The 27,315-nt window shown below is 47.8% G+C and overlaps 1 protein-coding gene and 1 long non-coding RNA gene across 6 annotated transcripts in view; one reads left to right on the forward strand and one right to left on the reverse strand.

The window, feature by feature from the left end:
- The window catches only part of SEPTIN9 (septin 9), a 141,964-nt gene that overhangs the window by 15,419 nt on the left and 99,230 nt on the right, over positions 1 to 27,315 (forward strand). For 2 of the 5 annotated variants that reach the window (XM_054083274.1, XM_054083272.1), the window contains exon 2: positions 10,264 to 10,320. In XM_054083274.1, coding sequence (XP_053939249.1) covers positions 10,264 to 10,320 — 57 coding nt within the window. Of the gene's footprint in view, positions 1 to 408; positions 440 to 10,263; positions 10,321 to 22,686; positions 23,279 to 23,585; positions 23,729 to 27,315 lie in introns of those variants that run through there. The other 3 variants (XM_054083275.1, XM_054083277.1, XM_054083273.1) reach the window with 3 other exon arrangements.
- LOC128853973 (uncharacterized) lies at positions 10,464 to 25,008 on the reverse strand. Its single transcript, XR_008452843.1, has 3 exons — positions 24,518 to 25,008; positions 24,138 to 24,359; positions 10,464 to 11,643 (listed from the first exon to the last, which is right to left on the reverse strand). It is a non-coding gene; the product is annotated as an uncharacterized LOC128853973 (long non-coding RNA).

Below are 27,315 nucleotides of genomic sequence, written 5' to 3' on the forward strand. Positions count from 1 at the left end.
CTGCTCCCCAGCTCTGTTACCCTGAGCGTGACATGTTCCATGTACAATGCTGCCTTTCAGCCAGACCTACAGAATAGGCTTTGTGTCTCCTTGTGCGAGCCTTCTTTTAAGAGAGAAAAGCTTCCTTAGAGACTGCAGGCAGTGCTCCACACTTTGAAATGATTTTCACCTGTGCCAAGAGTGATTTCACTCTGCCTTTTGCCAGGGCTGAGCTGTTTGGTGGTGCCAGGTGCTTTACCTTTCCCTTGCTGGCAGCTGCAGAAACCTATTAGAGGAAGGAGTTGCACTGGGACCACTTGGTACCTGTGGAGAAGATCATGAAGTTAGTATCAAGTAGTGGTGGCTCCCACAGCTGCAGTTCATTTAAATGAACCTGTTCTTAGCTTTCCTGCTTCCTCTCTGTAGAGCTGACTGTTGGAGAGCATGGCTTGGCAGAAAGGTAGGTGTTTGATCTAGAATTTATTTTTTTTGTCACTTAAAGATTTAAAAGGATAAGCCGGATAAGCCAATAAGATATTAGCGCTTGTGTATTGATTCTACATCTTGTTTTTTAAATTAATTTAGTGCTTTTGTGCTGGTTGCCTTACTCCTCTGATGCACAGGAACAGACATTCTGGGGCTCAGCATTGTTCTGAGAACCTAGTCCTCATTTAATGCCTTTAAACTCCTCATATGAGAGAGACTGAGGGGAGAGGGAGAGCTCACAGGAACTTTCATATCAGCATTGACAAACTGACCTGTTGCAGATACAGCCTTAAACTGCTTGTGTAGCTGACTTTGGGACTGCAGTCAGTCCTTCTGTGGGTGTCTGACTTGAAGATGGAAGAAAGAACCGTAAGCGCAGCACTGATGTTTTTAAGATACGTTTAGCCTCTCTCAGGATAGAAATGGAGTTATCCTACAGTTTGTAAAGGCACTTTTGCAAACTGTAGTGTAAGCTGATCTGCAACATTTGGCACTCAAAACTAAAAACTAGCTGAAGTTCTCTTCCAATTTCTCTACTACAGCCACTATTAAATATAATTGTAAGGTAGAAGGAAAAACATTCAAAGAATGTTACTAGTTTATGAAACTGAATTGCCCTGGCTGCTTCTGAGGAAGACGTAATAGGAGAAAACCCCCAATTATATGGGTCCAGGGCTTCATCATAGTCTCAAATTGTAACTTCCCTTCGTCCTTGATGTTTAAGGACAGCGGACGTGATCTCAGTATTCTATAGATAGTGCCTGAATCATTCTTTACAGCACAGCTAAAATGTAAAAATATTAAGTAATACATCCCTCCTGTTCCTATAAGCAGGGGAAGTGTTTGACACCTCATTTTGCAGGCAGGGAAAAGGATATGTGGAGGAGGAAAGTTATGTGCAACGAATTGTGGTAGTGATGTGATGGCAGCCAAGCGGTTCCCAACTCCTGTGTCTGCAGACAGCTTTGCCTCTGCTGCTGAGCTTGTGCTCCCTGGCTGCTCACCTCAGCATCTTCTTAGGGCAGGTTAGCCTCGGATGAGCAGAAAATCAAGATGCAACTGGAGTTGGAGTCAAAGACAAATGTAAGAATGTGGGTGTTTGATTTCCCAATGGAGCAGCTGTAATTCTGGGCTTAAATTTCCTGTGTAGCTCTACCCAGGGAGCTGGTTTCTGAACCACAGCTTTGATATAGGGATTGCAGGGCTCTCACCAATGTTATTCAGGCTCATCGTATGAACACGTGATAGCAAGGTGTGCATGCTCTGCCTGCTGCTACACTAGGGAGGCTTGAGTGAAAGAGCTCCAGGTAGCATGTATAGCCCCAAGTACCTTTGTGTGGATGTTTGATTCAGAGAGAAAAGTGACCGTTGTCTGATTGAGCTTAATGCAATTCCAAGGTTACTGTTTCTCAATAAAGTGGCCAGACAGTTTGTGAATCTTCACCCTACATATCTAATCTTCTGGCTAGAGAGGGAATGGGATTTATTGACTCTGTTCTCTTGGCTGCTTCTTTACCTGTACCTGGTTCCTTCATCCAGAAGGTACATGGTGCAGTGAAGCATCTCTCATACTCGGTGGAGGAAAAAGTCACTTTGACACAAGTCTAGAGTGAGACTTGGACTTGAGTGTTTGCATCCACATAAAATCCGTGGCCGAGTTTTTCCCTTTGCAATGTTTTCAGAGTCAGACACAGGTCTAAAACCCAAAGGCTGCCCCTTATCTCTTCCAGCAGAAGGGAGGAATTGTTCCCTAAGGTTTGGGAGTCCAAAGTGGCCAGATCTGCTCTGGGTGTCCTGTTAGCTACAGGCATGCCTCTGCCACGCAGCCTGGTGGGTCACCAGGGATCAGAATAACCCTTAACCTCTGCCCTTTGTCATCGGCAGAGCTTTGGCTAGAAAGCCGCTGCCTCTTTGTTCTCAGCTTTGCTTCTTTGTTACACCCTCATCCCTCTCTGGGAAAAATCAACATTTGTCTTTCAGAGCCTGGCAAACAGAAGGGGTCTGTATTACATCCTGATGGCAGCCCCAGGCTTGCAGGGCTCCGATGATAAATCCGGTGATGTTTGCTGCAGGGGGACCCTTGAAACAAGTTTGAGAGTTCTGTGTGTCTGAAACAAGAGCAGAGAAGCAGTGAGCGGTCACTAAGCAAACGCTGTGGCTGAAAAATTAGATTTAGGTTGCATTGAGGTTCCAAGAAAGCAACAAGAAATTGATTTAACATCTAAGTAAGGATGATTATTTATTTCTTTTTTTAATCTGAAGTAACACATTGCTGCTTACAGAGCCGAAGTTGCACATAGTGTCAGAGCGTAGCACAGATCCAGATGCTGGGCTGGGAAGTTTGCACCAGGAGTTCTCCTGTGTGGGTGGAGCCAGAATGTTCTGGGCCTCTGAGGAGTGGGGTGGAGAGCCACGGGGTGTCCTGGGAGCTTTTGATCCATATGGAAATACCACATTGCGGTTTTAAAATTCCTTTCCCTTCCTTGAAATCTGTCAGTGTTTTTTTCCAACTAATCCATGGCCATTGCCAGGGGAACCTGAGGAAGTTAGGTGCATGCGTGAGGCTGGATGCTGTAAATGTTTAGGGTTTTTTAAAAGGCAGAAGATGAGCAGGGATGGTTCATTTTGTTCTTTCTTTTTGCAGTGATCTGCGTGCTAAGCCTTATCCCTTGTCCATTCAGGTTCCCAGGCACTCTTGTACTACTAATGTTAATGATTAACTAACACATTTCTAGCTCAGAAGCTCTTGTGACAGCTGGCTAACGTAAGAGTTTGATTATTTACTTCTTTGAGCAAGACTGCAGCTTGGATGAGTTCAGATGCCTTCCCATCACTGCTGGGGTGTTGCAGATTCTGCAGAAACAAATGGGACCAGATCTAAGCTGTTCTTGTGATGGTTTTGTCAGCTCTGTGTTGTATTCTTGCAAAACCCCCTCATTTAGTGAAAATGCCTTGAGGACACTGTTTGTAGCTCTTTGGTTTGCTGCTTCTCCCTCCTGGATTTCAGAAGCTAAGGGGTATGAGCAAATGAGGAGTGTGGTGAAGACAGGGTAAATATAGAGGGATAAGATCTCTTTGGAAGTCTGGTTAGCTTCAGCAGTGAACTGGAAGTGATTTTAGACTTGACAGTTGTTACCAGGTCCATTCCTGATCAGTACCGCTGCACAGGAACAGTCATCTGTTCCTTTATAAATCCTTTTTCCTTCCCTCCTGCTGCTCAGTAAGAGTCACATAAACCAGCAAAACTGACAGTGCATACAAAAGGCCTGTTTTTCCAGTCCCTTCCGATTTGTATGGATGCTTGCATTATAAATACGCATTTATACAAGTCATCTGATGTGTCAGTGTGGTGACGTGGCAACCCTTCCGCTGCCCAGCCAGATTACTGAAACGCTCTAACCAGAAGGACCACAGATGATGACTAACATGCTTTTTCATATGAAAACTGCTTATGCTAACTTTTTTCTGTGCTCTCATGATTGTCCAGCGTATCTCTGAATGACTATCAGCTGTGAGGAATTTGTGGGCAGTAAAGAACAGACCATCACAAACAGTGGTGAAATGATCTTGTTAGTTCTGTCAAGTGAATATCTGAGGATTGAGTTTGCTCACCTCAGAATAAAAGCATGGTGAAAAGCCACAGTTTCTGCACTGTTTGAAGGTCATTTTAACTACTGAGCCTCTTGCCGAAGCAGTTGGGGTCACTCCAATGTTTTAATCCTGACATTGAGATTGAATGCCTCTGAAAAGCCAAGATTTTGTTCAAGCGTGGATGCAAATGTGTGGTGTGGTTTTTACAGGTCAGTCGAGGCAATTTTCTGGCCTTGAGCTCTAATGCCTGCATCAATTGCCTTCCCGAGAACTATTGTGGTTTAACTTGAGTTGAAATCTTGAATCAAATCCCGATTTTGAGCAAAGATTGTAGTGCTGGGTCCCACAACAATGTGCAAGGCTGGTCCTTCTACCCTTTGCTGTGTTCCGGAGCTCTGGGCAGGCCACTGCTGGCCTTGGTGAAGACTTTCTATCGCTGGAAAATTTGAGGCTTAATTCTTTCTGCTTCTTATTGTTAGCACAAGCTTTTGGAACATTTTTTTGGTGTTAGAATGAGTTTGGAACCTGACAGAACTATAACATTGTGGTAGGAATATATGTATCTTTCTAATGCCAATTTTCCTGTGGCTTCCTTGAGGGTTATCTGTAATCCAGCCTCAGGCTGAGTTCTTTCTATGTGTGAACTCACGGCTCCACTCATGTTAACGGTGCTGTGCTGATTAGCAGTGGTTTTTGGCCCCAGCCTGATGATATCCAGCTCCCACAGCAGTGAAATGATGTTTTAGGCTGTATGGTCATACTTTGCCTTTGAGCTAGACACATAGAGCTTACTGGTGTGCCCATGTGGCAGTAGCTGTGCTGCAGAAGGTAGTGGTCCGCTCCTGAGCCTGTAATCAGTGTCCCTTGGAAACAGCATCCCTCCATCCCTGTGAAAGCTCGCTTTGCTGCCAGAGATATTTGATCCAGAACGAAACCATGCACATGAGTTGAAGCTTTTTTTTTTTTTTTTTGAGCTGTGTTCAGCTTCTTTGTAAAGAGTGTCTATTACACAGACTCTGGAAAAATGTCTTTTATTCTTCAGTGCATGTTTCTGATTAGAGCTGGAAATGAACATGAATTTTTTTCCTTTTTTTTTCTTTAAACATATTCCTTTTGAGGTTAATGTTACAAGTGGATTTCAAGTTAATGGAAATGAAGTTGTAATTGTGTGGTTCGTTGGACTCGGGCTTTGAGCAATAGAGATTCTTCTTCCATCGCTGCCCTACAAACAGATGTGTCTCTGTTGCAGTCCTCAGCTCCTCTGGAACCTTTCTGTCCCCAGCTGTCTTCAGTGACATTCACAGCTCTGTTTGCAGGGCTCTATCTCTGAAGGCGATGTCTTATGTCAGCAGTAACTTTGCAGCTCAATCTCCAGCAGCTGGTCCGGTGTTTTGGAGAAGTCACTGAGGCAGTGGTGGTGTGATGTGGATCAAACCATGGGTGAGTTATCCTTCCTGTTAACAGCTCCAGACCTCGTTACTGAGGAGGTCTTCTCCAGGCATTTTATCTAAGGAGCTTTTAGAGCTTATCCATGTGAAGCAGGATGAAATACAGATGCCAGTGAAGGCAATTTTCTTGATAGCACCTGTGAAGCAGATAAAATGAGATAGAATTCATACCCTGTATGTTCCTGAACAGATGGCCATAAGTGTGTTGCAATGGATATGCACATCCTAAAAGGGAGTGGAAAAATCCCAGCAGGCTGCACAGGTACCCGCTCTGCACCTGCGGCAGGGCAAATGAGGTGGTGTCCTTGCTGTCATCTTATATCCTCCCTAGTTGACAGCAGGATGGGCTGTGGAGATAGTAAAGGGCAGGATGGATTGGAGGAGGTAGAACTGGGTGCTTCTGCAGTGCACAAGCTGGTGGACATCCTGCCTTGAGGAAGCCGACTCTAAAATGCTGGTGTTATGTAGGTGCTGTAGACACTTCCGAAGTGTTGTTCTGCTGAGGGGTCTCCCACTACCCCAGTGACAAAGTTGGTGGAGTCTAAGGATGACTTTGTCACCTGACCCAGAGCTGGAGACAGCTCCGAGAAGCTGAGTGTGGGACATGTCTGTAGGAGGGCAGTGGTCTTGATTGGAGACATTTCTCCAGTGCTGTCTGGACCCCCTGCCGCTTTTGTACAGAGTGGTTAAGGAAGCTGAATTATCTGATTTCAGACCCATTAGTAAATGCATTTAACAGAAGCAAGGATCATGCTGACTGCTCAGATGAGCTGGTGCTGTTTTGCTGACTCCAGCACAGTATGGGATGTCTCCTGCTGGCTTTGGCCCATCCCTTTCCAATACAACCTTTGTTTGGCTTGAGTTCTTTTGTTTGTTTGTCTTGTTTTTACTGGACTGTGTAAAGGCAGCAAGTTCCTGGGTTACATCCTCCATTGCTTTTCTTCACACTATGGTTTCTCTTGATAATGAAAATTGCTCATTTGTTCTTTTGATATGTACATGACATGAGAGCAGTGGCATGGATCCCTTACTGTGTGGAGAAAATAAATCTCAAGTTGCATGTCTCATGACTATTATACATAAAAAGTTTGCAGTGTATCATGCAAAAACTCTGATGCATTTTGGAGAACTTACGTGTTGACTGTATTGGCGTTGAACATCTCTGGTGATTCCCTTGTTAGCACTAGGTTCAGATTCAGAAAAGTCAACTAGAGAAGTCGCGCTGTAGCAAGGACAGTTTCTCCAGATGCTCTGGATTCGGTGTCCTTGCTGCCCTGCACCATGTCTGTATCCTCTGCATCGGGGCAAATGTCTAGAAAATGCTTCCATTTCAATACTGGAATGCTTTGCATCCACCATGTGTTATATTAGCAACTGCAAGAAGCACAAAATACAGCGTTTGGTACAATATTGTCTCTGGGGAGTGATTTAAATGTGAGCTTGGCTGAGGTCCTACTGACACAACCCAGCTGGAGCAAATCTTGACTTCAGCAGTTGCAAAGGAGACCCAAGTAAAGCCCAGTGTCCTTTGGTGCTGCTGCCTTTCTGCCATGCCGTATGGTCCCAGCCTGTGGATCTGGAGCCAATTAGTCAATGATTATAAAACATGAAAAAATCTTGCTCAGCCAGTGAGCCAAGGTGAGGCGAAGCTCTGTGAATGTCATAACTTTGTCCTGCAGCAGCACATCCGCTGGATTGAATGAACTATTCTTGGATTGACCAATTTTAACTGTTGGACTCTTCCATTATTCAAGTCATCCTGCTGGGGATGTGGTGAAGCATTCCCAATTTCAGCTAAATAAAGCATATTTTGCTATGTTTCTTAGTCTAGCACATTACAACAAATTTATAGCATATCTTGAGGGCATTTGAACTATGTTAAGAGGGAAGACTTGTAGACACTGTGTCTGGGGTGGAAACCTTTGATTTTCATTTCACAGTCCCACAGCCCAAACTGAGGACTCAGCCTGATGCTTCCATGCTTATAAATAAGAGGTAACCCCAGAATGTGCTCAGCGTGCCGATGCTGCCCGGTCCTGCCCACATTGCTGACTTCCTGGCAGAGCGTTCAGAGCTGTATATTTTTGGCTGTTGCTTTCTCTTTTTGTTTCTGGACAGATCTCATCTGTCCTGCCAAGCTGCCGGCTTTCACTGCTGTTTATCTGCTTTCCAGATTGTGTTTGGATCCTTCCTTGGTGGAGAGGCAATGGGACAAGAGGGATGGCAAGCTTGGCTTGGACTCCGGAGGGAGAGCTCCTAGCTCTTTGCAGATTTACTGTTAAGGTGTTAGACAGCCTGTACAAATTGCTTGTTTCCTCCTTACGTTCTCTTTTTTTCGAAGGGGATTAGCAGTGTTGTTATGTATTATTAATGTTGTTACCAGGGGTTGAAGCAACAGCTGTCAGAAGACACTTTCTTCTAATGCTTTCTCCAATACAGAGCAAATCAACTCAGCTTGTCCACCCTTGGGTTTATCTGTCTAAAAAGAGGGTGAATAGTAATTACAGATCCCCAGAGAAAAGCTATGATACAGGGGAGATAAACAAATTCTCGGAAACGTTTGCATGAAAGGTACAGACTCGGCCAGGGTACGGAAGCTGTGCTGCATTGGATGCTCCAAGTCCTGTGTGTGTTTTTCCACTGGAGTCATTGCTAAAGGGAATAAAGCCTATTTCCTATGTGCAATCCTGTCCAAGCTTGTAAGCTCCTCTCTTTGCTTCCGTCCTGCTTTGCCGCAGACTGAATGAAGTCTTTGAACATAAAAGGCTGCATTTAAGTAGCTCAGTATGGCTGCATATCTGTGTTCTTCAGCATGCCACCCATAAGGGACATTTGGAGCAAATATGAAAGCCAGATTTCAACACGGCACCTTGTCCACACGCAGCCAAAGAAAAGGTGTTTGCTCTGTGCAAGAAGTCGAGCCAGGACTGAAGCACTCTTGTAGGGTGTCTAGAGAAGTGCTATTTAAAACTCTATTGAGCAGAGGAAATGTGCCTTGTCATTCTTGCTAGTGTCCAGAGAAGCGGCAGATATTTAGGGAGGAGAAATAATTAAGAAAGAAAACAGGAACTGGGTTTAATAGAAATAATATATTTAACATTTATAATGCTGGTTGTGATGCCCAACCTCTTAGGAACTTCTCTCACTGTCAGTAATGGAAACTGCAGGCTGAGTGATGTGTGTAGCAGCAGTCTGCCCCGTTGTAACACAGATAAAGCCCTCAAGAAGACGGACTGGCTGTTCACGCAGGCGAGTGGACGGTCCCAGCCCTATTTTTGGCCCTTTGGCTGGCAGTGCTCTTCGGGGTGCAGAGCTGAGCGGGGGGGACAACTCCAGGCGATGCTGGCCAGGGGCTCTCTCCTCACCGCTGCGGTTGGGCAGCACCACCGTTTCCCTGGGACCAGCCCTGTGGTTCAGCCACAGAACTTTGTAGGCACAGAAGCTTTTTATATTGGAAAAGGAGAGAGAAAATGCACACATATATGCATATTTATAAGCAGAGGCTTCTGAGCATGAGACACTTTTTCCATGTGGAGTTGCCAAGCAGCCCTTTTCCCTTGCCTTTCTCCATCCCTGGGCTTGTTGGTATGAACGCTTTCCTGCCTTTTTTATGTATTTTCCTTCTTTTCTTTTTCATAGGAAGCACTCTTCCAGCTGAGAAGGTTTTTACAGTTGTGACTGTGTTACAAATCGGAGTTTGTGCATGTTCTGCAGCTTAAATGGGTGCTGGTTTAACCTCTTTGATAGAGTCCAACAGATCTTATAGATGGTGAGAAATGAAGATACTTGTTAAAAGTATCACTTGTAATTAAGGAACAACATCAGCCCAAAAATCTGCGAGTCTCTCACCTGTTTGCAGGATAGAAATCTCAACTCAAAGTATTGGTGCAGTCAAGCAGCGTTTGTATTGTGCTGAGGAGCCTCCTTGGCTCTGTTTTGGACACTGTGATCTCTGGCATCTGATGTCCAAGGTGATGGGCAGCGTGCTGGAGCTATTATTCCTCCAGCAGGACCCACCAGAGACTGAGGAGCTGCCAAACCTTCTGAGAATCCCCATATTAGGACATGGTAGCATTTGGGGTAGTTTCAGGGTACAGAATCGCATACAAGGTATTTCACTGCATTCATTGTGTCCACTGTTACTGTGCTAGGAAAAGGGAAACTGAGGCACTAATGAGCACATGGTTTCTGTGTAAAGCTGGGTTTTAACCATTTTAACCAAAGGCTTACGAAGGTGAATTCTGGTTCTGATGAGTTTTACAGCATACCTGGCAGACCAGTGTTATGGCAGCCACCTCTGGGAAGCATTTTCATCCTCTATGCTGAGCTCTCTGTCAGTGCACGGCCTGTGTTGGTCCTTAAATTCCTGTGCTTTCCTCTCTCAGCAAGGAAACCTGTCTCTGGACGTGCACTTGTTTCTGGGATAAAATATCCTGGAGCAAGAGGTGAAGATGCATGTCCCTCTTAATGATTTCAAAGTTCTCTCTGGTGTTTCTGGAAACTCTAAATAGATTTGTGGGTAGGAGACATTTGCATAATAATGTTTGACATCTTCAGGGAAAGGTGGAGGTCTCTCCTCAGGTCTTTTTCTATTTAAAATAACATTTAACTTTCCCTTGATCACAGAGGTGATTGTGCATAGCAGATTCCCAACAGAAATTGTGCCTCACTAGCTGTCAAGTCATAGTAGGGAGATTACTCCACATATCCTGTATTCACATAACTCCCTAAGCCCATTCAAATCTTCTGCTTGTTTTAGGAATCACCCGGACCTCCAGTGGGAGACTTCGGAGACTCAGTGACCAGACAAGTCCGAGTAAGTTGCATGAATTTCCCTCTTTGAAGCTTCCTATTCTAATAAAAATAATTAAAGAAAAGAAAAAATGCAAGAGGTAACTCTCAGAAATCACATCTCCCACCCGCTGTCCCATGGACATGGCTGGGAAGGCAAAACTGGCTGTTAATAATTGCAGGGAGAGAGCTGTGTCTCTCTCTCTCTATATATATATGTACCCACACAACATAAAATAGAAGATTAATTACTTACTGAATAATGGACTCAGAAAGAATAACTACAAAGCCCCATCACAATTCAAGGGGTCTAACACAGGGCAACAGAAAGCATGAATGGAGTTTGAAATACAGCTTTGGTAATTAGCGGCTCTTTCGTGCTCTCCTTAGCTATTATTTTTTATTGGATGTGGAGATTTATGGATTATATGTGCTCGTAACTACATTTACACTCCTAATTGCAGCTTAATGTTTCTGAAACTGTTTCTGATTCAGAAGGAAGCAGGTGGGAGGGTTTCTTTCTTGAAAAAGGTGTTTTCCAGCCTCGGGGAAGCAGTAACAGAAATCTCAGTGCTCTGCTTGCATGTGCGTGACACCAGTCAGGGCTGCTCAGGGACAGAGACTGTCTCTGTAGAGTTGAAAATGTTACTCTTCTCATGTAAAATACCTGAAAGGGAACTGGGATGGCCGTTTTCTGATTTTTTAATTTCAATGCCCCTTTTTGCTGCGTCTGCCTACCCTCCCAGCCCCTGTGCTGCTCCACAGTCCAGACCCCTGTGGGAAGCACCTGTCTTCACAACTGCAGTTCCTTGGACTTCATGGATGTTCATCTTTCTTAGCAGATGTTTTGCTGTGATTGAAATCTTCCTTCACATTTGCTTCTCTGAGACATGTGCCTTATCCCTTGTTTTCTCTGGGATATTGACTGGTGTCTCTCTTGCTTGCTGCAATCAGCTTGTCTCCGCGAGAAGCCCATTTGCCTCCTCAACTCCCCGCTCTGGCCACGCTTGATTCAGGGCTTACATCTGCTCCTGTCTTCTTGGTTTCTCTGTCACTCACAGTTGCTCCCTCTGGGCTCAATTTGCTATTCCAGTTCATCTTCTCAGCCCTCATATCCTGTCTCAGCTCCCAGATGTACTTATCTAAACAGTGGTTTGCAGATTTTCCTCTAGCATTGATGGGAGGAGAAAGCCACCCTCAGGATGCCTTCCTGGAGCAGTGACTTCAACGTTCCGCTGTATGGAGGCATCAGCACATGTGGAATAGGGATTAGTCACAGACGTCCGTTTCAGCATGTGCTTAAATGCCCCGGGAGCTGTAGCACTGCCAGACGGGCTCTTGTCAAAAGCTAGAGATAAGCGGAGAGACAGGTAGTCAAGTTATGACACAGACAAGGGTGACAGGGGACATGGTGTGCTGTGACACTGTCCTGCTGCTGGGACACTTGCTGCTTTGTATCTAGAGCTTCACAGCCATGCAGTGTCACCGTCCCCAACCCTAATGCTGTGATGTATTGGTGGAAGGATGTAAATGTGGTCAGAATTGGCAACTGCATCCCAAGCTAACATCAAATAGCAGGAAAAAAATGCATTGAGTGATGCTTTGGCATGGAATTGCAGTATCGGTCTGGGTAGTAAGGCTTCACTGCAGCAATTGCTCAGTCCAGAGCTGAGCTGCAGTTCAAAGCTACTGCTTCAAAACTCAGCCACCAGCACAGAAGCTGGGAGTTTTGAACTGAAGGGCGTGTTTATCTTCTGCATGTGCAAAACCATGGTTGCAGTCTCAGCCCTGGCACTGCCTGTTTTCACATGTGTGTCCGAGGACAGACAGGGGGGTTGGTACAGCTCCAAATTTAACTGGAGTGTAGGGAATCTAAATTGAGAGACAGAGTGCATTTGTTCAGGCTTGTTTTCTTTAGACTCTAATTATATACTTTTCCACTTTTCTGGTGAGAGATCGTTTGAATTTTAGTTTGGCTCTTTTTTTTTCCAAGTTAAAATCAAATGACCGTCTCAGTGCTCCAGTTTACATTGCAGTAAATATTTATGACTCTATATAACTGCAGCTCAATTTCCCCTTGTTTCAGGTCCAAATTTTCCTTTCTGCACATCTGTCTGTGAACCCAGAAGCCTTTATTCCTGTAAAAGATAAATTGGGATTGGGATGACAGAGCAGTAGTTGTTAGTGAGGCATCACAGAAGGGAGTTGCTTCGAGTTCTTTGCCACCCTAAACAAAGAAAGGGATGACACGCTTTTCCACAGCCGTCAGCTCCTGGAATCTAGATAGCTACACAGTCATCCACACACCATGCACTGCCTTGGGGCGTGGTGTGATGGTAGAAACCTGGAGATCTGACATTGTTCTCTTTTGGAAATCTTATTCTGTGACTCCTCTCCATTTTTCTTGTCCCTTTGAAAGTGGCTGTATGGCATTGGCATCCAGCATTGCTCAGTGAGCAGCGATTCTAAGGTTTTGGATCTTCTATTTTTGTCTCATACAGGCCTTCAGCAAAGTCCCAATAAGATGGGACTCATCTGGGGTGGTCAATGGAGAGAGCTGCAAGCTATCAGATAGTGAGGCCGCTTACTTTAGCATGGAAAGAGCAAGTTGCTCGGAGGAACCCATATCACCGCAGGACTATAAAGGACCCTAATTTCTTTAGCTAACTTTAGGGATACATGAATCTTACTCTCTGTCTTAGTCTGGTTTTCTTTGGCTGCAAAGGTGTACTTAATATCATGCATAGCTGAGAAAAGCTCTGAGAGGGGAAGAAGTGAGGTTACAATGATGTTCAAGCATCTCACAGCTGTGACAGGGCTCTGGCTAAATGAAGAGGTGCCACAATTATTGGTACAGAAGAAACTTCTGATGTCCAGCATCCTGGAGGTGCTGAGCTAAATCTAACCTGTGTCCATTCAGTGGAAGACACTTGGAGCTGGTCTCACCATTGACTCCCTCTTCCCATAGCATTGCCAGTCGCATTGCTCCTCACCTCTGCAGCTCAGTGATGGGTCAGCTCAGGAGTGTGGCTCACTGTGGGCAACAGCACCAGCCTGGGGTGCAGCCTCTCAGTGGGAGCTGGAAGGGCCTTGCCTCAAGGATTGGGAGGACAAGAAAGATGTCTAGGGCTTGGCACCATCCCCTCACAATTAAGATGTGGGACCCTGCCCATGAGGTTGAGTTTGTGAGTGGTTTGGAGCCTCTGTTCAACATGCAATTGGACACGGGCAAAGAAAGAGGAGAGGAGCAGGAAGAAGCTCTTTGTAAAAGGCTCCATCAGAATTCAGAATTGTGGCCTCTAAAATGTCTCTGTTGCCTGCTGTGGGTAGTTTATGGCAGTATTTTTACAGAGTTAAGAATGGTGTGTCAGGGAATTACTACCACTTCATTTTTCTACTGCTCTACCGATGAATTTGAAAGCAAGAAATATGTGCTGACATTTGCCATCCCGAGCTGGCCAGAAAACAACCCCAGACCAGTTGAGTGAAACAAATCAGCATCGTATTCCTCCTGGGCAGCCAGATGGGCTCTGTGCTTTGATTTGCTTCCAGGCTACAGTTCGGTTTTTGCTAAGAGGAAGGAACTTCCCTGATGAGGATAATGCAGGAGGGTCCACAAAAAGGTAGAATTTAGTGATTTAGCTAAACCAGCATGTTTTTCCTGCGTAGGTGAAGGTAGGGAGGAGAATGCTTTTCAGTTGTGTTGCAGCAGAACTGTTCCTGGACTGGTGTTATTTGTGGGTCAGGTGCTTTGTTCTTGAGAGTTCCCAAAGGGATGGGAGGGGAGCAGGTGCCTTAGCTTTCCTGTTTCTGCCTTTGTCTGGCTGTGTGGCTGCCTGGAGTGGGTCTGAGCGGAGCAGGGGCAGGCTGCCAAGGCCAGCTGCCGTCCAGGGCAGGCACAGCTTTTCCATCCAAAAAAGACAGTGCGCTAGCAGCCCCACTTCTGCATCATCAGCAGTTGGCTGAGGATCAACCACAACTTGTCTCGGTGCTTTTTGGAAGCATAGGGCGTGATTTAGAGAGGCATCAAGCTCAAGGCCAGCTATCTGGGTTGCATTAGAAAGGGTCACTCACTGATGTCATGAAACCTTCATTGAGGCAGTTTGTCTTGTACTGCCTAAGTACTTCTCTTAGGTATAAAGTGAAGGGAATCCCATGCCAGGTATGTTAGTTGTTGGCACCAACTTGAACTCCTTGTCCACCTTTTAGGTAGAAAGAGGGGTCAGAAGCCACAGTGTGTGGACAAGATTGGGCTTGAGATGCCGGGTGAGTGAGATGGCTCAAAGGTGCTGGCCGTGGTGTGAGCATCTGAGCTATTGCTCAGGGCTTGAGCTCTAGGACTCCATTGACCATGATGGTGCTGCGCTGCCATGCTGCTCAGAGCACCCAGCAGGTCTCTACAGGAGCTGGTAGCTGGAATTAATAGAAGTAGAGAGAATATACTCTTATATGGAAGTTTCACCAGAACATGCACAGATAGTTTTTGTCTTATTTTACTTTTCCGTGGTTAAGTCTTGCTTTTTCCCTTTAATAGTTATTGATGTTCTCATTTCATAGTTGGGGGAAATAAAGCAGCAGAGAAGATGAAAGTGATGCTTTTTGAATTGTCCGTGAATCTGGACACTTCTGGACACTGAATTCCATGGCACTGAAACAGAAAGATGTATGGCTGGCTGGGTGGGTGGAAGAGCTGAACACGTGTTGCTATGGGCATAGCTTAAACTGGCGTCATTGCTCAACACTTGATTTCGGCAGGGTTCACTAATTTAGGATTGTCTAAATTCACACAGTGAGTTAAAGGTAGGTACGGCAGCAGATCTCGCTGTTCCCATTTCTTGTTTTCATACCTTGCCTTGAGGACTATCTTCTTCCCCTTATGCCTGGAGTTTGTAAGTGAACAACTTCAGAAATGAGTTTATATGAGGTTGCAGGTTAACCAGAATAGTGGAAATAAATGAAATGTCCAAAGCCAGGGGCTCCCTAGTCGAGCGTACATGATTACTGTTACGTAAGCTAATTCAGTGCTATGAAAAACATTAGGGTTTTGAGGTTATTTTTCCTGCAGGGAAACGTTGCCAGAACTTTCACATCTCCTGCAGCTCAGACATGGGTACCCCACTACACAGCACAGCTTTCTGCATGTAATTGTAGTGTATGAAAAAAACGAGTTTGGAGACCCCTCCTATAAACCTTGGTCCAGACCTTCAGATTATCCTGACTTTTACTCTATCCATTTTTATCTTTCTGTTGGCAGACTGGGATCCAGGCTGAAAGTAAGCCCTTCTGGTCCAGCTGCAAGCTGATGACACACACATCTCCTTGTAGTGTGATATTTTCAGCACAGACACGTCTTTCACCTTGGAGGAGCAGCAGAGGGTTAACTAGAGACTTGTGGTTGCAGCCTCATTGCTTTGGATGCGTCCCTAGATGAAGTCATATGATTTTCTTTGGGCAGCCTGTATTCCCCTTTGTTTTAAGCACCACATTGGTCACCCCAGCTGTGCGGGTCTCTGTGCCAAAGAGCTCCCCATACACATGCATCGCTTGCTCTCCTCGGGCTCCCTAGGGACAAGTCCTCATTTGACACGTGTCCTCTTGGTCTTTCTCATCACAGAGGTGAAGTAGCAAAGGGTGAAACGTGGTCACCAGCCAGCCTGGAGAGTCCCTTCTGTAGCAGCACAGCTCCAGTAGTTTGGCTCTGCAGGAAATCCCAACTCCAGGCAACAAGAAGTAAAAGTGTAAAGGCTGCTTCCTGCTCAGGTGCTCGGTTCCTGCACAGCCACACGAGGACAGTGCTTGCATAATGCAGACACATGGACTCCAAACTGCCTGGGAGAGTCCTGTGGGGCTCCCGCGTGCTTCAAGCAGAGATGTGCATTACTTACAGTGGATGAGGGAGCGTAGGCGCTTGTGTGCACAGCTAAGAAATTAAGGAATAGTGATAGGTGCTCTGGGCCTGTTTGCTATTGAGGATATGCCCTGAGCACTGACTTGTCATCCTGTTCCTTTACAACACCCGTGATTCATCTTCAATCTTATGTATAGTCTCTTTTAAGTCCCAAAACGCTACTGGACATTGCAAGTGAGTGGGAAGATCTCTTGATGCTTTCTTCATACAGCACTTGGCACTATGGGCTCTGCTGTGAGGAAACCAGAGACGATGAAATATAGATCAGTAGTTCAGGGATGACCAGGGATGGGATCTAATGCTCTGTAATGTCTGGAAGCTTTAGCTGCTGACTGTCTTTAAGATAACCACCTTCCTCACTGGAATGTGATATGGGTTCGGGTGAGCGTTGTTGAGGTCCACAGGGTTCCCTGATGGAAAGGGATGTAGAAGTGCAAAGGGCAATTCCTCCAGGATAGGAGCAGTGTCCTTGAGAGAGGTTATTCGTCACCCCAGGACCAGATGTCTCTGGAATAAAGTCCTAATGCTCTTTCAGGAGAATCTCGCTGCAGCAAAGAGGACGTGGGAAAGTGGGGAAGAGGAATGGCAGTAGAATATGTTTTTATCTAACTTGTCTCATCCCATTGTGAAGGATGGAGTTAAAAAAAAACCCTCAGTCCTCTAGAGGAGAGTACAGTGCACCGGGAGAGAGGGAAATGTGTTTGTTATCACCTCTGCCATCCCCAGCCCACATCCTGCGAGGACAACGGACATCTCTGAGGCCAGATCTCCTGGAGCTGGTGGGAGTGAGAAGACACACTGCCCGCCAAGGTGTCAATGGGCACTGGAGGAGTGGGATAGGAATGGAAGTATGTGTGTGGGGTGCAGCGTCTGGCACCCTTCTCCTTAGGGACAGGGTTAAAAGGAACCAAAGGAAGACAGAGGGTTGGTGTATCTTGACCTGCTCTTTATGAGCTAGATTATGCAGTGCTGCTTACCTAAGCAGCTGTGTGTGGTCATATTTATCTTGGTTGAATATATGCATCTCTCCACTGTGTTTATTTTCTTCATCTTTTTGTTGCTGAAATGTCAGTTTGCAAATTACTCTTGGGCTTGTTGGCAGACCAGCTTGTGACTCCTCAGCTTTCCCTCTTCCCCTCAAAATGTGGTGTCCCTCATCACATGGACAGAGACACAAATTCCTGAGCCCTTGCTGCCCACCACAGGCATCCTCTGAGCCTCCGCGGCCGGCGCATCCGGCAGTGGCTGGCGTTTACCAAACCCCCTAATTGTACCTTAGGCAGAGAGCACCGATTTGCTCCTTGCTATATTTATCTTGTGTCTGGGACTGCAGAAGAGGTGGAAGCATAGCCTCTCATGCCTTTTGTTGCAGAGAGTTGACTTGTTTGTAGGACAGCTCTGCAGCTGGGCTAGTGGTTAAAACGCTGTAAATGTTCAGGTCATTTTCACTCCTTCAGCGGATTGGCCCTTCTTCAGCAGTCAGGACTGAAGGCAGGGTGATGTCCTCTGGCTGCATCACACCAGGGTAGCATCTCCAGCATCTCTCTGTTGTGTTGCAGTGCAGTAACACAGTGAAACCCAGGCAGAGAGAGCCCCTTGCCTGTGGCTGCTCCGTAGATAGCAATGTTCTGAAAGTCTCCATGTTTAGGAACTGCTTTCCTAAAGAAGGTGAAACGAAGATCTCAGCAGGTCTGTCCTTGTGTGAGGCCTCCCCTCAATGCCAGAGGAGCTGCTTCAACACACAGGAGCAAAGCGTTGCCTCCCACAAGCCCATGCTGCCAGGGTATAATGCCGTGCAGAAATTGTGCAGCTTTTCAGCTGGCTGTGACACTGGTGACGTGCAGGGAGCTGGGTTCACTACGTCACAGCTGGGGTGGCTCCAGGCCTCCTTGAGGCAAGCTGCTCTGAGGACGGTGAAAGGGAGCAGTGTGTAAGGCAACCTGTGCCTTGCCTTATTTAATAAACCTAGAAAAAAGAAAGGCAACTCCCAAAGGTGTTTGCAGGGCTTGGTGTGATCTTCCTTCGTTTAATCTGCCTGCTTATGAGACACATGTGGTAACTCTGTCGAAGACTTTACTCCTTGATGGCTCCCTCTGCCAGGTTGGAGCCGTTGCAGTCACCTGCCCAGGAGGCTGCAGAGCAAATGGCCAGTGTTCAAAAGAAGAGCAAATACAGCAATATCTTTGGCAACCCTGCCTTCCCCTAGCAACTGCTTGTTGGAGAATGACCACAGGCCTCCAGGTATGGAGTACTTCCCCATTTGGGGGACTCAAGGATTGAGTTGTGGAAGATAGAGTGTTGAGAGGGCAAGACTGATGGTGGAGGGGAGTCCGGGAAGGAAAACACAAGTAAAGGATCGTGGAAGAGTTAACGTTTATCTGAGCCTCCCTGTGCTCTGCTGGGAGGGTGAGCATCCAGTCCTCCTGCCCTGCCTTTCACTCTGCACTTCCAGCTGCTATTAATACTTCAGCACATGAGTGCTAAAGCGTGAGCAGAAAGCCCAGGGAGGATATGCAAGGGATTTCCGGCAGTTTGAGGCTTTTAGGCAGAGAGTTGAAGCCAGCACAGAGGAAAACTCTAATAGGGGCTTCTCCTTAAAGATACATCCTTCCATGGGATGGGACAGGACGCAAGAAGACTTGTGTAGGCATCATCACAAGGGGCTGCATGGACTTGGGACAGGAAGGGACACGTGCTGCTGTTGTTTTAGCAATCTTCTGCACCCATACAAGCTTCTGGGTAGTGAAGTCCTCTGTCCTGGGCATATTCTTTGGCTTGAGAAAAGTCATGACTCTGAAGGATCTCTGTTCCCTTTTTGCACCAATACAGGTTTCTATAAGAAATAACCAGAGAGGGTCAAAGTAGTGCTTGGCAGCACATGCAGAGCAGCTCCATTTTCTGCTCAGCTTGAAGAGGAGGAAAGAGGAGTGGAGAGGCATAACAACTGACAAAGAGCAGGGTAGCAGCATTCAGAGGATAAGTACCTCCCTTGGAAAGAGGGACATCTCCTTGGTTTAGTTTTCTTTCAAAGGAAAAGGAGAATTTTAGTCAGCGTTTTCTTTCTTTCCCATCCTCAAGGCTCATATAAATGTAAATGAAAGGTTCTTGGAGCACACAGCAGAGGTTTAGATACTGTCATGTGCTGGCTGGGCCCAGCCTGGGGGTAAATGGCATAGAGGGAATATAATGGAGTAACACTTGATTGCACTGTTTGAGTTTAGACCTGTATTTCCTCATTTGAAAATGCTTCACTGAACATAATTGGATTTAGGTATGCTCTGCTCCACTCTGCTGCACTGTCCTCCCCCTCTGTACTCTCCTCCCAGCTTGCCAGGGCTGCAGATAGCTGAGCTTGTGAAAGAACCCGTTGAATCCCCATTTTTCCTGCCTCTCCAGGCCCTGGAGGTCTCTGCCAGCTCTGGCACCTTTGTCAATGCAGTTTGAACCTCTAATCCCTGCATGAACTTGCAGCATTCCTCCTTTCCTGCTTGCTCAGCAGCAGGGCTGGGGTTAGAAGGTGATATCCGTCTGGGTTTGCTGAAAGCATGGTAGAAGTGGCTGGCTGTGACTATGGGAACCAGGTAGAAAAGAAAATAATTCTTCTTTTGGATGAAATGCCACAGGAAAATAATAATAGCATAAATGTAGAGAGGCAGACAAGGAGTTGCAAATAGGATCTACCTGAATACATGCAGGCTTCTGTACCGTGGTGGCTGCTGGGGCTGGTGACTGTGTCAACAGTCCTAAATTCCCTCCTGGCTGCCCACTGATGTCCCACGCTCTATGGCATGAGTCTTCACAGCACCTTCCCTGCTAATCTACTTGTTTGTGCACGAGTATTTTATTGCTTAGCAAAGGGCTTGGGTGTTGCTGGGCTAACCTAGGAAAGGTGTGAGCAAGATAAAATTCAAACTGAGCCTGAAGCAGGGTTTGGTTTACTTTCTTTCTTGTAATTTCCTTCCTAGCTTTCTCTGCACCTGGCAGTGCTTCCTGCTGGCTGCCACCCGTGGTGATGTTAAACCTGTGAGGTGCAGCAAAGGAAAGCCTGTGCACCCCTGTGCCAGCCTCGGCAAGCACAGGGCGGCGGTGGAGGAAGGCTCCTGCTTTGTTTCAATGTCTTGTTTGCAAATGGAAATTGGGTTTATCTTTGTGGCAGATAGCATTGGTTTCCGAAAAGTTGTTCCTGCTTCTTCCCACTCCTCTTGGCTCTGTCAGAAGACAGTCCCTGGGGACCCTGAACCATAGGAAAACAGCCCTGACGAGAGGAGAGTTTTATCTGCATCTTCACAAACCCTAGGTGTGCTTGACTTGCCCCCCACCCCTGCCCCTTTTAACAGTGTTGGAAAAAGCAATGTATTTTATCTTTACATAGACTTGTAGAATGCACAGACAACCAGATTCCCATTTAAACAGGCACATGGTAAGCTTCTCAAAAACCAAGGAGAACAGGGAATCCCTGGCCCGGTAACATGCAGGTTGCTAGAACTGCACCTTCAAAGGGAGCAAACCCTGAGTCTGGCATCGTGGGCAACGGGTGGCCAAGCACCAAGCACACTCCTCTCTCAAACACAGACACACCAATGCCACTGCTACCTGTGGCAGGGGCAGGAGCATGAGCACTTTGCAAGCACTGCTTCCAATGGAGACACACAACTGCACCTTCAAAATGTCTTTGTTAAAATTTGCTTGAGGATTTAGAGTTTGAATGCGAGCATCTACTTGCAGGTTGTATCAATTTCAAGTTCAATAACATTAATCTTTGTTTGAATTCACTTCCCTGAATGCCTCGTGGTGACCTGCCCTGTGAGAAATGATGCCTTTGCCTTGTCCCTCCTAATCACCTAGATCTTGATGGGTTAAAGTCTATAAATGTGTGCTGCCCCCATCCCTTCTTCCTTTCTAATCACCTTCTTCCTTTCTTAATACTTCCCCTGAGCTTTTTCCCTTCCTCTCCAAAGTAAGGAGCTTGGCAGTAAAGGCTGCTTGGTGGAGGCAGAGAGCTGGATTTTGCACTGCATGGAGCTGAGCACCTCCCCTGGGTCCTGGCTTTGTGCTCAGCACCTTCAAGGTCTCAAGCAGGAAGTATAGTTTTCGTCTGTGCCTGGGAAAACTTTGCCTATTGTCCCCGTTCTAATGCCTTAGGCACTGGCAGCAGAGACGTGCAGAGTTTTAATAGCTAATAGAGAAAGAACAGGAATTGGGGAAGATATCTAAAGCTCTGTGCCCAGGGAACAGCCCACTGGGGATTGGAAAGAAACTTCCTCAAGGAATGGTTGTCCTGGAGCTCTCTGCCACCTCTTGTGCAGTGGGGGTGCTGGGCTGACCCCACCACCTGCCTGATCCCAGTTGGTATTAGCTCTGTTCCTCCCTCTGGTTTGATGTCAGTCATACCTCACCAGCTACTGTATGGGGAAACTCGCGTGTTTGCTGGGATTTTTCATATTGAAAAGCAGCGCAAGGCAGGACCAGACTATCCAAAGGTCCCAGCAGCACCTGGAGCCTTTCCTTGGAAGTTCATTCATACACTGGGAGACAATTTGTCTTTCTGCCCGTGCTGTGGGGGAAGGCGCCAGGCTCTGTCACAGCTTGTAGTTTTCTAAGTGAACTGTGAGCATTTGGGGGGCAAAAAGTGTCACGCGTACGGTGCTGAGCACGCAGGGGTTCTGCCGGCACACCTGGCCTGCACAACAGCCGTACCATCCCTGCTGGCATCCGCCATCCGTGCCTCCAGGCTGTGGGGCTGTGGCCAGCTTGTTTGCCAGCTCTGGGGGCAGAGGCTGTGCCCTCGCATCTGGCCGGGTGACTCAGGCTCCGCAGCGTCAATAGGAATCATCGGTGGATGACACGGGAGGGTTGTGTGGGGCAGTTGGGGCAGCGCTGTGCCCGCAGGCAGCACAGGCACCATCTCACAGAGGTGTTAACACCGCGTCCCTGCTGCTTGTGCTGGCCGACAGCCAAGTGGAAGTTTCCAAACGGGCCAGCCCATTATTGCAGCCGTGCATCTCTCCATCCCAGCCAGGCAGAGGAAGGTCTGGTGACGGGTTCCACAGGGCTGCCTCGCTCCCCCTGCACCTCCGTGCCCTGCCTGGGCATAGCAGGGAAGGAAACCTGTTCTCAAATCCTGCCTCCACCCCACTGTGCGACCAAGAAGACAAAGGGCTTCTACCTGGAGCAGAAACTTTCACTATCGCTTTTGGGTTGGCTGCAGAAATCCTTCCTTTATCGCCTCTTTGCCTGGAGGAGGAAAGCAAAGCAGGGGCTCAGTGCCAGGGCCGGCGGCGAAGCTCTCCAGTGGGTTACATAGGATGAATAAACATGTGTGGCGCTCGGGTCCTGCCTGGTAGCAGCAGCAGAAGCCCATGATGCTGTGCTTGGAATGAAGTCAGCCTTCATCAGCCGAATAGTTTATGCATGAATCAAAACTTCAGACCTGGCAGGGTGGGGGAACGCGCCAGGAGTTAAAATGCTGGAGCCAAGGAAGGAGGAGGGGATAGAGGAAACAGCAGGAAAATAGGACTGGGGAAGCAGGGAAAGATTTGAGAGGCTGGATGAGTTGTTCCCTCCGCTATTGCAAGGAGCCAAGTTCCTTAAGCATCTCCTGGTGGATATTAAGAGGGAGCTGTGGAGGCTGGAGCACTCCCTTGGACAGTTGCATGCTGTGGCTTTAAGACTGTTTTACAGAGTTCTCGGGATCTCCAGTTTTCCTGCGCCTAGTGGAGTATTTCAGGGAGTTTCGGGATTTTTGGGGTCATGCACCCCCTGTCTCCTTTTTCTTCCTCCTTTCTCTTCCTCTTTTCCTATTCTTTTTCATTTCGAAGAGACAAAGCTACTTCAGTTTGGAGCACAAACATATGATCAGCACATGGAAATGTGGTAATTTGGATGCATTCATGATTGCAACAGATTGAAGAAATTAGACCAGACAAAGAGCTTTTTTTGGAAGAAGAGGAGGAGGAGGCAAGGCAAGGAGGGAGGGAGAGTGGGGGAAAGAAGGGGACACCAGCGAAAAAAGGGACGGCTGTGACACGCGGATGCTAAATATATCCCGTAGTAATGGAGAGGGACCGGATTTCAGGTAGGCTATTGATCTTTTAGTTTTATATCCTGTCTCTGCCCTCTTACCTTTCTAGCAGCTTCTGCACTTTAAAAAGAGAAACAGCCACACTCTGGGTGGATTTCAGTTGATTCCTTTCTTTCTTTCATTCTTTTGTGTTTTTTTTTTTTAAATGCTTCCTTTCTGCGTTCCTTTTTTTTCCCCTTTTCCCGTCCTCCTGAGCCCTCTAGATAGAAGGTGGTTCCAGAAGGAGTCGGGGAGGGGGAGGGCGTGAGGGGGAAGTGAGCGGGGGGGAAGAAACTGCTTTCTAGGTCTGGATTTCATTTGAGTCTCTCTCTCCCCCTCCTTTGCTCCCATGTGCCACACGGCGCGGGGGGATGAATGCTGAGCCTGTTAGCTCAGAGCTGCAAGCTGGGAAGCGGGAGGAAAATAGCCGAGCTCTTGGCATGGAGACGCGTTTCTGCTCTGAAGGTTGGCTCCTGAGTTTGTGTGTGTGTTGTGGTTGAGCTTTCTCTGCTTGCCAAAGTATCTTCCCCCGGATTTTGCCCTCGTATCCTGCCTGCTTGGCCAGGCAGGAGCTGCCTGCGTGTCCCGTGGCTACTCCTTGTGTTGTGCTGGAGATGGTGGCTGGCCACTTGATGTGTGCTTCACCTTGTTGGCCACGCGTAGGGGCATTCGGGTGGGGGTAGTAAGTGGAGGAATGAATAACTTCATTTAATTCCCCAGCTTCCCTGCAAATCCTGGCATGTCTGAGTGCTTCCAAAAGCTGCTCTGGGTATGTTGAGATGTTGGGGAGTGATGTTGCAGCGAGCTGCTAATGGGGTGACTGGGACTGTAACTATTTTCGGGGAGAGGGGACCGGCGGCATGGCATCACCTACCTGCAAGGCTTGCCCTCTGCATGCATGAGCAGGACCGGCAGGATCAAAGAGGGGGTGTCTGTGCCAAAACTGGCAGTCCTGGTGAGCTGCAACGTGACGGTGGATCTCCATCCTCCTGCCCTGCATGGCATGGCACAGCTTGCCCTCGTCCAGCATGGCAGCCTCAGGGAGACATGAGGCCTTTTCTCCGGGGCATTCCCAGCTGACTGCTGGACATTGGTGCTGTGAGGGAAACCACAGGGATGAGAGAAAACGCTCAAGCCAGGGTGGAGTGAAACTGTGGCCAGAGAAAGCTGCTCCCGTGGCTGGACCATAGCAGTCCTCAGGCCCCCCTGTGGAGACGTGCTGAGAGCACCCAGTGCCCCTGGGCGAGGACTTACCTGCAGGAGCATCCTCTGCTCCCCACCGCCTCTGGAGAGCTGAGATGGCACTTTCTGCTTCTTCTCTCCATCTCTTGTACTTGTGTGATCTCTTCTGGTTTGAGCCACTTCAAAGCATTCCTGAGAGCTACTTCTAACTCAGAGCCTGGTGGGTGTTTCAGCAGCACAGGGCTTTGGGCTGGATGGCCTCAGCTGCTGCATGCAAACCTCTGCTGGGCAGGGACAGTTTGGTCCCACTGCAGTGTGGCTTTCACATCTTCTGTAACATCCTCCGTGCAGCACCTGGTCCCCTCCCTCCTCACAGAGGTGGCAGGGGAGCTTTGCAAAGGGTGGCTGATGAGAAAGGGAACTCCCTAGTGATGTGATCTGGAGCTTTTTGTTTTAGAAGAGCGTTAAAGGTGGGTTTCTCTCAGCCCTTGAGCTGCACACAGCACTCAGCTGTGCGCAGAGCCCTTGTGCTCCCAAGGTGTGCAGCACCCAGCGACCCCGCAGGCAAGAAGACGCTGGGTGAGTGTCTTTGTGCAAAGATGCACGTGCTTTTGCTGGTCTCTGGGAACACGAGTAATGTTTGCAAATCGCTGACGTCCGAGTGCGGACGTGTTTCACTGACCTCTGCTGGAACTGGCTTTTCTGTGGGTGGTTCAGATGCGGCTGAGCTGCAGGCGGGGTGTGCGGGTGTGCTTGGTGGCCTGGGCCAGGTGTTGAGTAAGTGTGTGTGCCTTAACCTAAGGCAGTTGTGCCTGGGGGCTTGGGGTGGGATACTGAACACAACCCACTCTGCCTTTGCTTGAGCACAAGCAGATTGTGTGCTGCTTGGGACATCAGAGCTGCCTCTGCCGTCTCTGCAGCATTTCTGATAGGCTGCTCTGGCTCGAAATAGGGGATGGGATAATAGATGGTAGAAGGCTGGTCTTGGGTCTTCCTTGCAGACTCTGGCTTGGAGAGGTCACAGGCAGGGAAAGCTGCTCAGCAACAGAGGGAATGCAAAACCCACGCTTGGGGACAGAAGAAAACTGGGTTCAAGGGGATCTTGGTCACAAAAGTGGCAATATCGCCAGGTCGCACTGTCCGAAGTCCACAATGCACCATGGATTCACTAGGTGTGAACTGACTCCCAGCAGTCCTGCTGCTGCCAGCACGCGAGTGGGCTGTGCCACCTGATGTGCTCCAAGGATCTTATGAGACTGGGGAGTCTGGAACTGCTGCACTGGTGGAGGAGAGGAGCAGGGAGCAGAGCTCAACCTGCCCTGGGCTCCCCTGTTGCTCTCGGCACTGGCAGCAGGACAGCTGGGGCTCAGGCTGGAGTAAGAAGCTGAAAGACAGATGAAAGCGGATAGGTGCAGTGCTGGGGGCCACATCCCAGTCACTGCTCTGGCCCTAAACACACCTTTAGTTAATACTCCACTGTGGGTGAGAATAGCTGACTCCTGAGCTGAGTGTGGGGCCGCTGAATGGGGTGAGAGCACCCCAGGGCACATGGGAGTTGGGCCTGACCTCTCCCTCGAGGGCTGCTTTCCCTCAGCTGCTGGAGCTCAGTGTGTCCTGGGAGGTCTCCTCTGCCCAGACAAGAGCTTGGGCTTTCTTGCGCACGGTGATGTCCCCAGCCCAGGATCCCATCTCTGAGGATGACAAGGACCTCAAGCTTCAGCAGAAGCCATCCAAGGTGCAAGGTGATTCTCTAGCCGTCTGCCTGGTTCGTGGTCAGCTCTGGGGCAGCGAGGGTCTTCCTTGGTCTCTGTAACAAGGTACCAGCATCAGGTGGTGCCTGTGGGTGCCAGTAAAAGAAACACGAACTCATATATCCTGCCAGTCCTTTTTAATCAGGTTTAACAATCTCTCACACATTCCGACAAGCTAATACTGCGTGAAAAAACTTTGCTCTAAATTAATATGTTTCTAGGCATCCTTCTCTCGTGGTTTTGGAGCCAGTGAGCCGTTCTCTGGGGCTGTTGTGTTTCTCACATCTGCCCCTTCCCTCTGCATTGCCAGATTGCTTTGGTGGCAGCGGCCTGGAGATGGCTCTCCTGTCTTTCCATAGCAGATGGCTCTTCTGACTAGTACATATCTTTCTACAAAGCTTTCATTGTTAATGCCACGGGGCCTCCTGGCCTCTTCTTAAAAGAAAAGGAGGGATCTGCAACACACTGAGCAGTTGGGTTTTGGTTACAGTGATGACGGGGTGATAGGATGGGTGCAGGGGTGATGAGGAGGGGGATTTGATCTCCCAGGCAAATTATTACTGTAAGCTTTGAAACTGCACTGTGATAACTCATTTTAAGAGTTAACAAACGATGGTGAGTAGGTAACACCTGATTGTAATGGGTGCAGGTTTTAGGCAGGACCAGCAGCAGGCAGGTGGGGTGCTGTACATGCATGCAATCTGCTGAACTCCAGTAAGAAGGATGAACTGTTAATTAACCCGTTAGTGATCATTCTTTAATCTTTCAGTTATATATATTGTGAGTAAGTTTCTGTGTGTGTATTCATACAGAGTTTAATGTGGTTTTATACATTGTACTATGCACCTACGTGGCCCGACCAGCAAGGAGACAGCCTGTTCGTAGTGGGCAGCTCGCAGAGGTTGAGCCTACAGCAGCCCTCAGACTAAATGCAGCACAACAGAGTCTCTGCAGTGATCCTCAGAGGCACCTGGGAAGCACCATGTGACTGGAGTGAGCAGCAGGAAAAAAATAGTAGCAACCCTGCGTGTGAATGCTGGAGGTGTGAAGGGTTGTTGGGAGGGAATGTGCTTATTCCTTAATTTTTTTAAGAGAACTTAATCTTTAAAATGTGCGTAT

This window comes from Cuculus canorus, chromosome 18 (genome assembly GCF_017976375.1).
Source record: "Cuculus canorus isolate bCucCan1 chromosome 18, bCucCan1.pri, whole genome shotgun sequence".
NCBI lineage: Eukaryota > Metazoa > Chordata > Aves > Cuculiformes > Cuculidae > Cuculus > Cuculus canorus.